Source organism: Rhinopithecus bieti, unplaced genomic scaffold, assembly GCF_001698545.2.
Source record: "Rhinopithecus bieti isolate Rb0 unplaced genomic scaffold, ASM169854v2 scaffold_22745, whole genome shotgun sequence".
In the NCBI taxonomy this organism is placed as follows: domain Eukaryota; kingdom Metazoa; phylum Chordata; class Mammalia; order Primates; family Cercopithecidae; genus Rhinopithecus; species Rhinopithecus bieti.
Genome location: NW_016810815.1, coordinates 1,180,085 through 1,197,696, shown reverse-complemented (window position 1 = coordinate 1,197,696; position 17,612 = coordinate 1,180,085). Strand labels below are relative to the sequence as shown.

The 17,612-nt window shown below is 42.4% G+C and overlaps 1 protein-coding gene across 13 annotated transcripts in view; it reads left to right on the top strand.

Moving 5' to 3' along the window:
• Positions 1 to 17,612, top strand: part of RALGPS1 (Ral GEF with PH domain and SH3 binding motif 1) — a 311,271-nt gene that overhangs the window by 47,767 nt on the left and 245,892 nt on the right. For all 13 annotated transcript variants that reach the window (XM_017892871.1, XM_017892865.1, XM_017892868.1 and 10 more), the window contains 3 exons: positions 794 to 915; positions 4,383 to 4,490; positions 16,345 to 16,395. In XM_017892871.1, the coding sequence (XP_017748360.1) occupies positions 859 to 915; positions 4,383 to 4,490; positions 16,345 to 16,395 (216 nt within the window). In that variant the 5' untranslated portion in view covers positions 794 to 858. The remainder of the gene's footprint in view (positions 1 to 793; positions 916 to 4,382; positions 4,491 to 16,344; positions 16,396 to 17,612) is intronic.

Here is a 17,612-nt window from a genome sequence, read left to right as displayed (position 1 = left end):
TTCCCAGGTTATTATTGATGAAGAAGTGTGGTGCCAGGGGAACGCAGGAGAATTTGCTTGTCTTCTTCACCCTGCCTTTGTTTTAAAAGAAAGATCAAGGCTGGATGCGGTGGCTCACACCTGTAATCCTAGCACTTTGGGAGGCCGAGGTGGGAGGATTGCTTGAGCCCAGGAGTTTGAGACCAGCTAGGCAACATACAACATAGCAAGACCCCACCTTCACAAAAAAATTAGTGGGACATGATGGCACATGCCTGTACTCCCAGTGACTTGGGAGACTGAGGTGGAAGGATCACCTGAGCCCAGGAGGTTGAGGCTGCAGTGAGCCGTGATTGATCTACTGCACTCCAGTCTGGGTGACAGAGCTAGACCCTGCCTCAAAATGAGTAAGACAAAGATCACAAACTCTAGTGCCTGCAAGGGCCAGGCACGCACTGAAATGGTTGCACAAGCCAAGTGGGGACTAAAAGGCCCTGCTCCAATCCAAGGGGCAGCGGCCACTCAGCTGGCTGATGGTCACCATGCAGGAAAATGGGCCCAGTATTGCCAGAAAAGTCAGAAATCCAGAATTCTATGTGAAATCTTCCGATTTTTAAATGTTGGTAATTAATTTTAAAAATATCAATACCCTGTACAAGCCCATCAAACTGTGTCTGTGGGCCATAGTTCGCCCGAAAGCCGCTAGCTGATGACCTTTCTTTAAAGGTCTGCTCAAGTCTGGTACAACTTTCGCCTGGGGGTGGGGATAAATTTGTTTTGAAGACTGGTTTTTATGAGCCCCTTTGCCTTGCAGGACTTCTCCAGACAGGTTATGTTACCTGCAGAGGCTGCCCTGAAGCTCCCTGTGGCCTGGAGACTATGTACAAGAGGAATGGTCTGATGGCTAGCGTGTTGGTCACCTCTGCCACTCCACAGGTACTGAGGGACAGTGGGTAGAGGGGTCTCCTTTCAGCTAACCCAGGCCCCAGCTGAGGCTTGGACAGCAAGGCAGTAGGGCTGTATGAATACCACCATTCTTAGCACTCCTAAGGCCCCTGGCCACGCCAGGCGTGAGATTTGGGAGGCAGTCAGCCCTGAGGATCAGCATGTTTTCTGAAGTCGTTCTCTTCAAAGAAAAACAAATACCTGCCCAGTCCAGTCGTAGCAAGTGCCACATTCCATTTTGGTGGCAAGAAGGGATCAGACCTTTCCCAGGAAAAGCCGCTGCTGATTATAAATAAGTCACACACATTCTGGAATGAAGTCAGACAGAAGTCATTCCAACTGGCCCTGGGTTCTTATTTACCTTGCTCAGTAGGAAATGGCTGTAAGGACTGGTGGTCTGCAGTGGCCTGGGCTGGGGCCCCTGCCGTGGGGTTTGGGAGTTTGCTTTCCACGCTCAGTAATGGCACAGAAGCATGCGGGAAGAGCGGGTGCCATTTGAGGCCCAGGATGCCACCACCCTATTGTGTGTGAAACGCCTCCTCCTCTGACAGATTGACAGGCCATACCAGGGTTTAAACCCACAAGGCCCTCCTCGTTGTGCTGGGCTTTTGAAGTGATCCTGGGTAACCAGCCAAAAAGTCACAGGAATCAGTTCATTTCTTATAAACCTTTTAAAAAAATTCAGTGTTTTGATCTCTGGTCCTGAAATCGGGATAGGTTTAAGTAAAGCTACTACTGCAGCAGAATTGTCATTACCCTCATCATCATCACCAATGATGTACTTGGGGCAGCTTTTGATTGAACACGTCCCCTTGTATGATTGTGTGTGTTTGGGGCAGATACAATGGTGTGTCACTGGAAAGTTATAATACCTGAAATCCTGGGAATGGATTCCTTTTTGTAACTAGAGGAATCAGACTTCTATTTCCATCTAGAGTGACGCTTCTTTCTTCTCTGGTCTGTGTGTGTATATGTGTATATGTGTGTGTGTGTATATGTATATATAAGTGTGTATATATATGTGTATACACATACACATTCACACATATTTGCTGTGTATATGTACATATATGTGTATCCAGCACAAGGTAAGTACTCAGTAAATATTTATTGAATAATGGAATGAGCGAATGGATGAATACATGTATAACTGAAGTGCTCAATAAATTTTGATGACTGAGTGATACATTTACACCCATATAGCCCCATAATTTGTTGCTTACTATATACTAGGCACTTTTTTGCATGTTCCATGGGCATTGTCTAATTTAGTATTCACAATAACCCCATCAGGTATATATTATTATTTTATCCTCAGTTTATAGATGAGGAAGCTAAGGCACAGACAGGTGAACAAGCTGGCTTGGAATCACACAGCTGCCAGGTGGGTGGGGATTCAAGCCCTGACTCTCGAGCTGGTGCTCCTAACCGTGACATTACCATCCAAAAGAAAATCCATCCTGTCACCCTGATATATTCTGCTTTCTGGAAGGTGGGTGTAGAAGTACAGAACAGTTTGTACAGAGTTGTCTGCTCAGGATCTACATATAAGACTGGGAGATGTAGTAGACTGCCAATTCCAGCAGCATCAGGAGAAGTCTTTATAACTTTTCAAAAGTTCATTCTGCATAGGTTCTCCTCAGGGGAGACTGTCCTGTCACTGTGAAACTTTAAAAATAGTCATGCCTGGGCCAGGTGTGGTGGCTCACGCTTGTAATCCCAGCACTTTGGGAGGATGAGGTGGGTGGATCACCTGAGGTCAGTAGTTTGAGTCCAGCCTGCCAACATGGCAAAACCCCGTCCCTACTAAAATTACAAAAATTAGCCAGGTGTGGTGGCGGGTGCCTGTAATCCCAGCTACTTGGGAGACTGAGGCAGGAGAATCACTGGAACCCGGCATGTGGAGGTTGCAGTGAGCCGAGATCACACCACTGCACTCTTGCCTGGGCGACAGAGCAAGACTCCCACTCAAAAAAAAAAAAAAAAAAAAAAAAATAGCCATGCTTGAGCTCACCCAAGTCCCCTTGAGTCAGCTCTCCTGGGAGTGGAGGCAGATTCTACCAGTTACTTTTTAAGCTTTATTTTATATAACCCGTACTATAGCCCTGGGAAGTAGGTTTAATATCACCATTTTACAGATGATAACTGACTCCGTAAAACAAAGTTATTTGTCTGAGTTCAGACAGCTACTGGTGTGGAGCTGGCATTTTAACCAGGCCTATCTGACCTCAGAGCTGTTAACCACTATGGTATGCTGCTTCTTAAGATCATTTTAAGGGTTTTTGGTATAGTAGACTCATTTTAAAATCTTTTGATGACACAGGCCTATCGAAATCTACAGGTTTAAGTTCCTGCTCCTCTTTTGAACCTTACATTTCCAGTTGTTGACTATTGGTTTCCCTCACTGGCCTAAAAACACTCTAGTTTTCAGGAAGATTACAAAGTTTTTCCAGATATAGCCATTTTGGAAAGAGTGAAATAAAGAAGAATTAATAAAAGCATATTCTCTAAATCCCAGTCCAAGATGTTGAGATTAATGGAAACCACAAAATCCTTCTTCGTGAGCTGAGACTAATAAAATTGTTTATGAACAGGGCACAATTTTTGGGCGGTAAGCTTGATAAAGCTTGATGAAGTTAAATTAAAGAGAAAGTATATTCAACTTTCTGGGATCCCCAGTGTTGAGATTCATGAGATCAGCCACATTTGAGGAGTTTTAACTTGCCTCTTTATGGGAGACTCCCTTCATATACATGCAGGAGGCAGAGTGTCCTTAGCATAAAGGACTCTACTAAATTTAACTTTCACACTGGCCTCTAAAGCCAGTTGGTTACCTCTCAGCTCATTAGCAAGCAGGCTTTGAATTCCAAGTGGCCCGCATGATAAATAAGCCTTGAGAGCTACTTTCACATTTTGTGTAACAATTTCCTGCAATGACTTCAAGTAGGAAAAAGAGAAGTAAAACCAGGTAATGTTCGAAAGACATCATGAAGCGGATTGTCTCCTCAGGCTTTCTAAGACATGCAGTCCTGTTCTCCCTCAAGGAAGATTGGGCTGTAATTTTTTACCCCACCAGTAAAACACTGGCCAGAGAAAGTTAGGGTGTGGCAACTGAAGGTATGTGTTTTGGGGTCACATAGATACAAAAGTAAGTTTACTTTCTGGCTTTCCCTTTCATAGCTGAGATAGCTTGGAGAAGTAACATTGCCTCTACTTCCTTATCTATAAAATGGGAACAGTAATAATGTGTATTCATGGGGCACACATGGGAAGGAAATAAGATGATACACATGCAGTGCTTAACACGGTGCCTGGACTGGGGTAAAGCCCTAATCAATAGAAGCTGTTTTTATTGTACTATTCTATTGCTCTCCCATCCTCAATTCCGAGGAGGTTTGGGAGGCAGTGATTCCAAGTCAGATCATTCAGTTAACACCATCTCTCCCTGCTCTCCACAGGGCAGCAGCAGCTCGGACTCTCTGGAGGGCCAGAGCTGCGACTATGCCAGCAAGAGCTATGATGCCGTTGTCTTCGATGTCTTGAAAGTGACCCCAGAGGAGTTTGCTGTAAGTGAAACAGAGCTGGTGTGGGTGGCTGGGCACCACAACAGGGCACTAGAGGGAGCCACCACTTAGGCTTTTGGCTCAGATTGGAAACGTTCTATATGCCCAACAAGAGGGGTGTGTTGAGTCAAGTATGTACCACCCTTTATGAAATACAATGCAGCATTAAAAAGGGTGCTGTCCTGAAATTAACTGCCCTGGAAGGCTGTACGCTATATATATAAAAATGAAAGGAGCAGTCTAAAGCACAGTTTGTGGAGAACATGCAATTTTAAAAATGCATGTACAGGCTGGGCGAGATGGCTCATGCCTATAATCCCAGCACTGTGGGAGGCTGAGGTAGGAGGATGGCTTGAGCCCAGAAGTTTGAGACCAGCCTGGGCAACATAGGGAGACTGCCTCTCCAAAAATTGGAAATAAAAAAATAAGCCAGGTGTGGTGGCACACACTTGTGGTCCCAGCTACTCAGGAGACTGAGGTGAGAGGATTGCTTGAGCCTGGGAAGTTGAAGCTGCAGTGAGCTGTGATCATGCAACTACATTCCAGTCTGGGTGACAGAGTATGACTGTGTCTCACAAAAAAAAAAAAGCAAAAAAAAAAAGCATGTATAACACACATATAACATGCATTTGCATGAAGTCTAGATTTTTTGTTTACATATTCATAAATATCTGGATCTATATAGCCAAACATGTTATTTACTGTAGTATTTGGTGATAGATTCCAGGTAATTGGAATTTAATTTTTCTATTTGTTTATGTATACTTTCTACATTTTTATAATAACCGTTTTCTACAATGATAAACAATATTATTTGGGCAATTTAAAAAATATAAATTAAAAAAAGATGTATCTTCAAACAGTGTGTTGCTCCTGGTCTAACTAAGGGACAGTCCCTTGTGGTGGAGCAATGTTAGCTCCTTGTTTTGCCATGACTTGTTTTCCTCCTTTCGTACCTTGACGGTAGAGGGAGAATATTGACTCTGGGGTGACCTCAAATCTGATTGTGAGTGTTGTCCAAGCATTGAACTTCTCTCCAGAAGAAGTGTTTCCAACCCATACCCACGTCCTCTCTACCCTCTTTGGTAAAAGAGGTTTCTTGTCCTCCTGGGTGCCAAGGGAAGTAGCTGGGCCCCATGTCATTGCTCTGCCATCATTGGCTTCTTCTGTGTTTACTTTGTGCCAGGCCACACTGAGCCTGGCACATGCATCATCTCCTTCTGTGTGTCTAAGGGATCATTTTAAAACCTTCAGACTCTCTAGTGGCTCCCTCCTACTAGAATGAGACCCAGAGTTCCTCCTGAGGCCTCCAGTACTCTGTGGTCCGGCCAAGCCTTCTCTTCTGCCCCTACCTCCGTGCTCTCCCATTCTCTTTCTTCCCCAGGCTCACCTGCGTCCTCTGTCCTTTTTTCAGTCTTCATGGCTCTTCCTTAGTTGTCTGCTCACTCTGTGTTCAAATGTCTGTCCTTGGGACTTCCACTGGCCTAAAGTAGCATCTTTCCATCATTATCTTTCTCCTTAACTCTGCTCTGTTTTTCTTCATAACTCTTATTACTACCCAACATTACATTATAGAATAATAATTTATTTTTTTCTTCAAGACAGCATCTCATTTCATCACTCAGGCTGGAGTGCAGTGGCACAGTCACAGCTCACTACAGCCTCAATCTCCCTGGCTCAAGTGATCCTCCTGCCTCAGCCTCCCAAAGTGCTGGGGCTACAGGTGCACACCACCATGCCCTGCTAATTTTTTTTATTTTTAGTAGAGATGAGATCTCACTGTGTTGCTCTGGCTGGTCTCCAGTTCTTGGACTCCACCTCAGCCTCCCAAAGTGCTGGGATTGCAGGCATGAGCCACCACTCCTGGCCTATATAGTAATAAATTTGTATTTCGTATCTCTTCCACTAGAATATAAACTTTCTAAGGACAGGAACTTATCTGACTTGTTCACTGCATTTTTTCCCAGTGTCCAAAAAATTACTGGCTCATAGTAGGTGCTCAGTAAATATGTATTGCCTGAAACAGTTCAATTCTTTTTTTTTTTTTTTTGAGGTGGAGTCTCGCTCTGTCACCAGGTTGGAGTGCAATGGCGGGATCTTGGCTCACTGAAACCTCCGCCTCCTAGGTTCAAGTGATTCTCCTGCCTCAGCCTCCTGAGTAGCTGAGATTACAGGCACATACCACCATGCCCAGCTAATTTTTGCATTTTTAGTAGAGATAGGGTTTCACCATGTTGGTCAGGATGGTCTCAATCTCCTGGTCTCATGATCTGTTCGCCTTGGCCTCCCACAGTGCTGGGATTACAGGCATGAGCCACCGCACCTGGCGAAGAGTTCAGTTCTTACAGCAACTCAATGAGGCATATCATTAGCTCCCAATTTTCTGATAAAGTAAGGATCCAACAGATTAATTTTCTTACATGGATTATATAGCCAAGTATTGGCAGAGCCAGGTCTGAAACTCTCATCTAATTACCCATGTAATGCTAGGAAGTAATATTAAGAGCAACTCTTATTTTTGAACACTGATTATGTCTAGGTCTTGTGCTAAATGTTTTACATGCTTTATCTAATTTACTTTTCATAACAGCCTTATAAATTAGGTATAATTATTATTCCCAATTTACTGATAAGTCAGTCAATACTTAGAGAAGAAAGTTGTCTCTTCACACAGGTAGTACATGGCACAGCTGGGATTAAAACCAGGGCTGTTTGACACTGTAGACCAGTGATTTCCAATAGAAATACAATGTAAGCTACATATACAATTTAAAATTTTCTAGTAATCGGCCGGGCATGGTGGCTTATGCCTGTAATCCCAGCACTTTGGCAGACTGAGGCAGGTGGATCACCTGAGGTCAGGAGTTCGAGACCAGTTTGATCAACATGGAGAAACCCCGTCTCTATTAAAAATACAAAATTAACTGGACTTGATGGTGCATGCCTGTAATCCCAGCTACTTGGGAGGCTGAGGCAGGAGAATCGCTTGAACCCGGGAAGCGGAGGTTGCAGTCAGCCGAGATCGCGCCATTGCACTCCAGCATGGGCAACAAGAGCAAAACTCCATCTCAAAAAAGAAAAAAAAATTTTCTAGTAACTACATTAAAAAATAAAAGAAGTGAAATTACTTGTAATAATATGTTTTATTTAACCATATATATCCCAAAATATTACTATTTCAAAATACAAGCTATATAAAATTATTAAGATAATTCATATTCTTTTTTTTCACACTAAGTCTTCAAAATCCAACGTGTGTATGTGTAAGAAACAAGGTCTCACTCTGTTGCCCAGGCTAGAGTGCGGTGGCTATTCACAGGTGCAGTTACACCACAGTGCAGTGCCTTGAACTGCTGGGCTCAAGTCGTCTTCCTGCCTCAGCCTCTCGAATAGCTCAGACTATAGGCTTGTGCCACTGTACCTGGTTCCAAAGTATAGTTTTTACTTTATAGTGCTAGCAACATTTCAGATGCTCAGTAGCCACATGTGGGTAGTGGCTACCATATTGGACAGTGTAACACTAGAGTCCGTACTCTTAGCCACAAAGCTGTATTGTCTCTCCTTTAGAGGACTTCATGGGTCTTGCAGTCTGATGGCCTAGCTCCTATGTTCTATTTATGTATGTTTACTTGTACTTTTAAGAGTCATGTTTTTTAGTTTTATGAAAGAAGCAATAATGAGGCTTAAAAATCCCTTTATAGCTGTTTACTCTGTGGAATGGCAGAGAGTTAGACTGCATCATAGGAAAACATTGCCTAACAGGACTCCTTGGTGAGACTCAGAGCCTGGTTTTCTAGCCTCAGCCATAGGGTATTGCTTGGCTTGCTTCAGGCTGCCTTTCTGAGGCTGGGAAGACTGTAGGGAAGGATGGTGAATACTTTTTGAGAATGCAGTGCTAAAACTTTGGCTGTCTCTGCTGGAGCTAGTGTGTCTTTAGCTTACATGTGAAACCAGGTCTCTGGAGTCTTTGGCCTCTGGGAAAGCACTGGAGTGCCTAGGTGTTAGAATTGAACCAGACCAACTGGCATTTTAGTTTCCTGTCTAGCGAAAGAAAAAACCCAGACATGAAAACCCACTGAAAGAATTATTTGATTCTGGGAAGATGGTGGTGGCAGTAGCATATTTTTAAATTCTCTCTTAATCCGCATTCCCCCACTGCCCCACTATGAACGTTCAGAACAACTATATAGGAAACCCTGAAACCCGTGAACACAATTGTAGTAAACCTAGGTGACAAGTTATCCTCATCACCCCCAAAATACAAGTGGTATATGTATACACAATGTATACCACCAACATCCACAAGACCTTCAGGGTATCAGCATCTGTAGAGGAGAAAGCAGAATAAGCACTTGATAGGGTATTTGATAGACTTGAGAATAGGAGAACCCCAAAATTGCCAATAGATATTTGCTAGAAAGTTCAGTGCATTAGGGTGGGAATCGCAGTTGAAATTGGCAGGGATTTTGACTATTCAAATAATGGGTGAGTAGAAGGGATCTGTGGAATAGCCATTATGACCTCTTGAAACCAGGCAACTAGGGGGTCCCTTCTAGAATGATGCTGCATACCTAAGAAATTCAGTATGGAGTGGAGTCAAAATGATCAGAAAGGATAGAGATAGTTGTGGCAAAAGATGATCTAAGTGTGTGTGTGTGTGTGTGTGTGTGTGTGTGTGTGTATGTGAGAGAGAGAGAGAGAGAGAGAAAATATCTTAAGAAATAGTGGCCGTGGTGTTGAGCGCTACATGAAAGCATACTAAAACACAGCTGTGTGAAGTTAGAAACGGTACTCTGAACCATATTGCCCTCTAAAAGCTCAGGAAAACTAATTTTGCATGAAAATAAGCAACAGGAAATTATTGCTGTCAAATCTCATTCAAAGTTATTATACAAAAAAAGAGACAAGAATCCCTATAGACAATGAGAGCATGCCAAAAAACAGACAAAACCTGTAACTGTTTATTTTAAGATGAGCTAAGAGATGTTAAGATCATGCATGAAGAATATAATTCAGAAATACGAAAATCTCAGAAATGAGATGACAGAACTCAGGAAAGACTTAAAAGAATTCTGTTGGAAATGAAGATTGAACTAGAAGGAACACAGGAACACATACACATAACAGAAAATGCCTAAGGGAATAAACTTTTTCACATGAAAATAAATGAAGAAAGAATAAGACTTTGGGGAAAAGGGACAAATACTCATGATAGGCAAAGAGCATCCAACATACAGATAATAGGAATTCCTGAAAGCAGGGAACAAAAAGGCAAGAGAACTTCACAAATAATTAAAAGTAAAATTTAGGAAAATGTTCATGAAATTAAAAAAAAAAAAAGATTTGAAACTGCATGTTGAAAGAGCACACCATGAAGCCGAGAATGTCAACCCCAAATGGTCAATACTTTACGTTTGTAAAGACATATTCTTTACAAATTACTGGATTTTAAAGGAAAAAAAATTATTTGGGCATTTAGGCAAAAATGGCAGATGACATATACAGGAAATGATTAGATTACCATCAGTCTTTTTTGACAGAAACATGTTTTTGCCAAAAGGAAATAGAACTACATAATTAAATAAGGAAAGAAAAAAAAGTGAGCCAAAGAATTTATAATATATCCAGCAAAACTGACTTTAAAGTATAAAGGACACAAACTGTTGTGAACGTGCAAGGCCTCAGAATCTTATTCCCCTGAGCCCTTCCTGAGAAATCTATGAGAGAATGAGTCTTAGACATAGTTACAGAACCATTGCTATAAAGACAGGTAGAGAGCAGTAAACATGCAATTACTTGTGGAATTAAGACTGAATGAGGGTTAAAGGTAGAGGGTATAGTTTGTAATGAATGTATGCCTAGATGGTAGATATAGTATGACTGTAGGATAAAGTAAATGAAAACTTATGGGATGCTGGAATCTTAGTATATACTCTGTGTCCATGAGACCAAGATTTTCAAAATAGAAGAAAGGAGATACAGATATAATACAGAAGAGGTTAAGTAAGTTTTAAAAAATGTCCTGACTTTGAATTGGAAATATTAGTATGAATTCTGCATTGTGGTCTTGAAATAGCATTTTGTACTAAAAGAACCCATGGCTTCTGGAGAACTGGTTGATTCCAAGTCTAGGAAAGGACATGTTCAAGATGAGCCTGGTGCATCTTCCCAGTACCCAGTGAGGAAGCTGTAAAGGAATAGGAGGGTCCGTGGCAAAAGGACTCAAGAGCTAGCTAGAAGTAGCTCCCATTGCCCCGTCATGGCACAATTTGAGCTTCAAAAGGATAATAATTACAAATGATTGAAACTCATCAAGCAATGGGTCACCTTTGGATGATAATAGGAGGGCAGTTTATCATCTTAAAAACTGATAAATATAAGGAAGGAATCAAGCATTTGTTCTGCCTTTTACTTTTGAACTAACTACACTGGATAACCAAACAGTAGATGAGGGAAAGTGTCTATTAAATTGGTTCAGTTAATAAAAGGAATAGAAATGAAAGAATTGGAATATCATCATTTTGTAACCCCAGTGAATGAAAATATCTAAGCAGTGAGCATCAATAGCCACTAACATTACAAAAGGAGAGCCATCGTGTACCTCCTGATGAAGCAGTATGCTGCCACCTGCGGTCTTGCCAAAGGGATGAACCTGTGTCTGATGAAGTCCCTGAGTCCAGCTGCTGATTTGCAGACACACCAAGAAAGGAAGAACACGTTGACCTGCTCCAGAAGTGTGGAGAACTGTGTAGGTCAAATGGCTTGGATTCTTCAGCAGATGTATTACAAAGAATATAAAGGGATGGAGAGAATATTTGTAGATTAAAAGAGATTTAAAAAGTACATATCAGCTGGTGTGGTGGCTCATGCCTGTGATCCCAACACTTTGGGAGGCCGAGGTGGGTGGATCACAAGGTCAGGAGTTTGAGACCAGCCTGGCCGATACGGTGAAACCCCGTCTCTACTAAAAATACAAAAATTAGCCAGGCATGGTAGCGCACACCTGTAGTCCCAGCTACTCAGGAGGCTGAGGCAGCAGAATCACTTGAACCCGGGAGGTGGAGGTTGCAGTGAGTGGAGATTGCGCCACTGCACTCCAACCTGGGTGACAGAGTGAGACTCCATCTCAAAAAAAAAAAAAAAAAGTACATATCAGGTTGGGCATGGTGGCTTACATCTATAATCCCCGCGCTTTGGGAGGTGGTGGTGGGAGGATTGTTGTTTGAGGTCAGGAGTTAGAGATCAGCCTGGGCCACAGAGCTAGACTCCATCTCTACAAAAAAATTAAAAAGTTAGCTGGGCATGGTGGCTTATACCTGTAGTTTTAGCTTCTCAGGAGGCTGAGGCAGGAGTGATCACTGGAAGCCGGAAGTTCAAGGTTAGCTCACTAGCTGTGATCACACCACTGCACCCAAGCCTGGACAGCAAGTAAGACCCTGTCTCTAAAATAGATAGGTAGGCAGGTAGATAGCACTTCTCCAGATTTTTAAAAAGTGGACAGGACTACCCTGTGATGTGTAGGTATATATACTTGAGTGATTAAATTATTTAAAAAACCTGAAGAAAGTCAGAATAATGGTTACTTTTGGTGGGAGAGAGACTTGTGATTGGGACAAGGCACATTGAAGAACTTCTGGGGTGGTTCTTTTTTCGTTTTGATTGTGGTAAAATATACATAATATAAAATTTACTATCTTAACTATTTTTCATTATACAATTCAGCAGTGTTAAGTACATTCACAGTGTTATGCAACCAATCTCCAAAACTGTTCTCATCTTGCAAAATGGAAACTCTGTATCCATTAAACAACTCCCCATTCCCCCTCCTCCCAACGCCCAGCAACCACTATTCTACGTTCTGTCTCCATGATTTTGACTCTTCTAGTTACCTCATGTAAGTGGAGTCATACAGTGTTTGTCTTTGTGACTTTTTTTGTAGATTTGACTTTTTTTTTTTAGTTTTTTAGTTTTTTTTTTTTTGAGACAGAATCTCACTCCCAGGCTGGAGGGCAGTGGTGCGATTTCGGCTCACTGTAACCTCCTCTTCCTGGGTTCGAGCAATTCTCCTCCCTCAGCCTCCTGAGCAGCTGGGATTACAGGCATGCACCACCATGCCCAGCTAATTTTTGTATGTTATATTAGAGACAGGGTTTCACCACGTTGGCCAGGCTAGTCTCGAACTCCTGACCTCAAGTGATCCGCCAGCCTCGGCCTTGCAAAGTGCTGAGATTACAGGTGTGAATCACTGTGCCCAGCCTAGTTTGACATTTTTTAAAATAAAAGTTTAAAAGCTTTAAATAAGTTACTGCTAGATTAATTTTCAAAAGGAACAGAACAGTTCCTAGGCCCATCCCCGACTCTCTTCTAAAATTGCCAGACATGGGCTTTCTGTGGTTCTGTGAGTCAAAGCAGGAATGGATGTTTGGAGCTGATTACTCTTTGTTCTGTGAGCCCTCCTGGCCATGCCTTGGTGGAGTGGGGTAAAGCCAACAGTTTTTTTTTTGTTTGTTTATTTGGGGTCTGGAAGACCCTTACACTAAGGCTGAGGCTGGGAAGAGAGGATTTAGTCAGCCACTGTTAGGAGAAATACTACATTTAACATGTGCAGAAAACTTTTTTTTTTCCCTTTTTGGCTAACCAAGTAGCTTTCATTTATCCACATAATAGCACTGTTCTGTTAGAGTCACGCTGTGAAGTGCTCCAGTAGATCTCTCCACCCTGCGGTATTCATCTCTATAGAAATGATGTGTGGAGATCGGGCTTTTCCCTTAAAAGCCTGGGTTTTTAGAGGGCCCTGGACTAGGAGGAAGGAGGAGATGGGAGAATAGACTAGGCTTAAGGAAGCCATTGCCAGGTGACTGACTTCACTGAACATCCTATGTTAATGCTTTTTTTCTCGAAATAAGGATAGGCCATTAAGAGACTTATGAGTGTTCTCGCTCAGCCCCACTACTGGCCGGATTTGCTCCTTGTCTCATGTTTCTGTTGAGTCTATAACATACCCCTAGAAAATGCCTTTTCTCTCCGGGAAACCAAGGTACCTCTCCTGAGGGAGGGACAGGGCCCTGAGGTGGTCCTGAGCGCTGGCTCTGAAGTGTGACAGGACCTGACCTCACCTCTTACCACACCCCCATACCATACTTCCCACCCCCTTTTTGGTAAAACTGAGTGGCCTTGAGGGTTCAATCTTCCGGGGAAGGATTACTCATCAGCAACCTCTTTAACATATGTTTGGCTTTGTAGTAAAATGGCATGAAATTGATAATCTGATGATCTTTATAAGTATCTTATATCAAAATATCCTCGCTCTAGACACTATCTTTTTTAATCAGAACCGAAAGGATAGAAGTAGGAGAGATTCTTCTGAAACCTCATTATGTATTTTGGACTAGCTAGTCTAAGTCTGGTGACCGCTGTTGTTGTTTGTTTTGAATAAAACACCTGAACACATTTTCTGACTTATGGTCTGAGCAGAGAGCAGAGTATTTGAAACCTGGACTATCTGAAAAATGTGAAATGTAAGGTCACTGCTTTAATAAATCATCTGGAAATTCAGTAGCAAACCCTAGAACTGGTGGCAGGATGGAAAGGAAGTTTTCTCATTTTCACATTAGCAGACTTTTGGTTCTTTTCCTAAATGACATTGCAAACATCCTGCCGGTTCTCCCGGATAGGGTGTTAACTTGAACTGCAGGGGAGATTTCCAAGGTCCTCTGAGCTTTCAGTTCAAATCTTCTGTCTTTACAAGGCCTTTCTGTTCCCTAGGATGGCAGACTTAATCCAAATATGAGAAGCACTTGGCTAACAATCTTGATGGGTCTGGCAGAAGAAATGCCAGTCTGTTTTCACTGCTCAGGACATAGCTTTGAGCCATGTAGCTCTAGGCCAAACACAGACCTATAGGCCTTCAGGGCTTCCTAGCCACTCAACACTCAGATTATGAGGGCCAGGTACATTATGCTGATGTCAAGAGTCCCCTTGACATCAAGAGGTGTTGGGTGGAACCCGGAGGCAGAAGAGCTCAGATTCTGCTCCAGTGCTTCCTTATTCCTGGTCCTGTCTCCCACCTCTCAGCCAGGCTTCCATTAGTGGCAGTATTTCACCCCTGTTTCCATGGGGAACACTAGCTCCTGGGAGAGGACTAAGAGGCTCTCCACTGAAGCCAGCTGCATGTTTTCTTCTCCACTCTGCCTGAGGATGGTCTGCTTTGGCCTGTATCCCGTGCTTCTCAGGAACCCAGTGACCTTGGACCACCTTCGAGTGTATTTGCCATTTTTCTCCAATATATTCTTAATACAAGGGTTTTTGCTGGCTCAGTGGATTTTTAACATGTTCTTCAGAGCAACCTCAGTGCATGGATATTCAACCAAATTAATGGTCCCTTATTTGCTAGCTTATGTATTGGTCAGGAACCGTAAGTTCACATGCCAGTACATGAGCCCATCTTTGTGGCTTCCGTTTTGACACACACACACACACACACACACACACACACACATTCTCTCACACACACATACACTTTCATATGCACACATGTACACGCTCACACATACACACATTTACACACTTATACTCAGTCACAAACACCATATACTCTCACACACACACACTCAGATATACACACATAAACACACTCTCTTATGTATTTATTGAGCATCTGTAAGGTGCCAGGAACGCTACCTCTTGTCTTGAATTTTCACCAAGATCCCATAAAATAGGGATTATTGTCATTTCCTAGATGTGGTACCTGACTGAGAGAGATTGTGTGTCAAAGAGAACATTGCCGTTTAGTGACAGTGTCCAGACACACACCCAAGCCCTGTAGACTCCAGAGCCCATTTGTTCCCTGTATCATGTCATCCTGGATGGCCTGTGTTCAATGGACAGAGTGTCTTCTCACATTAAAGGCATCCAAAGGCCTTCAGCTCTCCTCTCCCTGGCATGTCACAGAGACATCTCTTAACTGACATCTGGCATCCCATGTGACACGGAGGTAGGTGGATCATGTCAAGTCAGTTCAGTTCATGCCTTGGTCTGAAAAATGGTCAGCATGATGCTTCCTCTTACTGTCACCAGATGAGGTTCTTATGATGGGTGCAGGCTTTTAACCTGATGTGTGTCTTCTCTATTGATGACATTGCTGCCTCTTAAAGCTGGCTGTGATGAAGTACTAGTTTTTTCCATTTCCAATAATTTGAGGACAGATACTTAAAATATGTATAATGGAAATGTCATGGTCATGTAAAAAAATGCTATGCAAGTTCCAAATGCTTGCTCTCAGCTTCTGTACTTCTCTCATTGTGGGCTGGTGGAATAAACAGTTTGTGGTCCCGTGCTGGTCTGTGGGTGCATCTTGAATAGCACTCTACCATATAATTTAGGGGCAGTATCAGTGACTTCAGAAGAAAAATATAATTTCTATAAGCCACAACTTTAAAATGAATTTATAGTAATAGTGTTTCTGTTTAGTATTCTAATTTTGAATATTGTTTCTACAACTTTTAAAAATTACAAAAGTAGTTCATGCTTGAAATAAAAATTCAAATGGTATGAAAATTTCCAAATAAAACTTCCCTTTTCTCCCACACCCACCCTCCAAACAGCTTTTATCAATTCCTAAATTCTCACATTCATCTCACATTCAAGAAAGAAGGGTGTGGATCAGGATTTATGAAGAGGGGGATGGGATGGGAGAGGCATTTCAGAAATGTATCCAATTTTTTACTGTATGCTGTCTTGTTTTTTATCTCAAAGCGGAAAGTATAATTTTTATGAATATATATGACTCTGTATAAAGTAACATGACAGTTATCTTTAATGCACAGTATTTTCTAAAATTGATTCTCTTTTGTTGCAGAGCCAGATTACTTTAATGGATATACCTGTGTTTAAAGCTATCCAGCCGGAGGTCTGTACTTTGTCTTTATACTCTTCTATTAATGCTGTGGGTGGGCAGCGAGGATTTAGTCAGCCACTGTTAAGAGTGACTCCGTTTCTCAGTTTCTCTCTTGAGGGCTCTATAAATGCATGTTATCTATTTAAACCTCATTCTATTCTTGATGGTGCTCGTGTTTTTGAGCCCAGTATTTGGATTTTCCAGAGAATGTCTCCTGTCTGGGCTACTCTGGCAGGGCTGGGAGCAGTTGGTACCCACAGGACTCCACACCTGAGAGTCAGGTCTTGACACCCTCATTCCTTTTCCCGGGCTCCTCCTGCTGAAAATGTTTACTTTCAAGAAGTGATGTGAGGGAACATTTTTCTAGAAAGTTCTCTTTTTGTTGATCCCAAATTCTGGTGGTTGCCTTGTTTCTGTTTTTGAAACCAGTTGCCGTAGCAAACATACATATTTACATTGAAAGCATATATTGGTCAGGTGTGGTGGCTCACACCTGTAATCCCAGCACTTTGGGAGGCCTAGGTAGGAGGATTGCTTGAGACCAGGGGTTTGAGACCAGCCTGAGCAAAATAGTGTCAAAAAAAAAAAAAAAAAAGCATATGTACATTTTTAGAAACAGCATATTCAATAAAGTGTAAACAGTTGATTTTGGTATTAAAAAAATTCCTGGAAATGTTTGGCAATTGATAACAAGGTTTTGGTTATTTTACCCAGGGTGTGTGTATGTGTGTGTGCGTGAGATCAGGTAAACAAAAATCCATTTCAAAGTGGCTGAATAGGGAGACTGAGGCAGGAGAATTGCTTGAACCTGGGAGGCGAAGGTTGCAGCGAGCCATAATTGTGCCATTGCATTCCAGACTGGGCAAAAGAGCGAGATTCTGTCTCAAGAAAAAAAAAAAAAAAAAAAAAAAGGTAGCTGAATAGGCTGAAGAAGAATTTATTACAAGGATAAAGGGGCACTTTACAGAATTCATGGAGTGAGTTCAGGCGCCCAGAAAGCCACCAGGACACAGGCAGTGCCTACTTCCTGCTCTACTTTTACCTCTCCTTCTCTCTCCTGCTTTCTTGTCTGATTTGACCTGATTTGGCCTTTCCAAAGGGCCCACGTTTACATAATCTCCATTTAAGTCACCACCCCAGACTGGGACCAGCAGATTTCAGTCCAGGCCAGCATAGTAGTGTGTCCAGTGCTGATCCAGTCACCTAAGGCCAAGAGTATGTGGTCAACA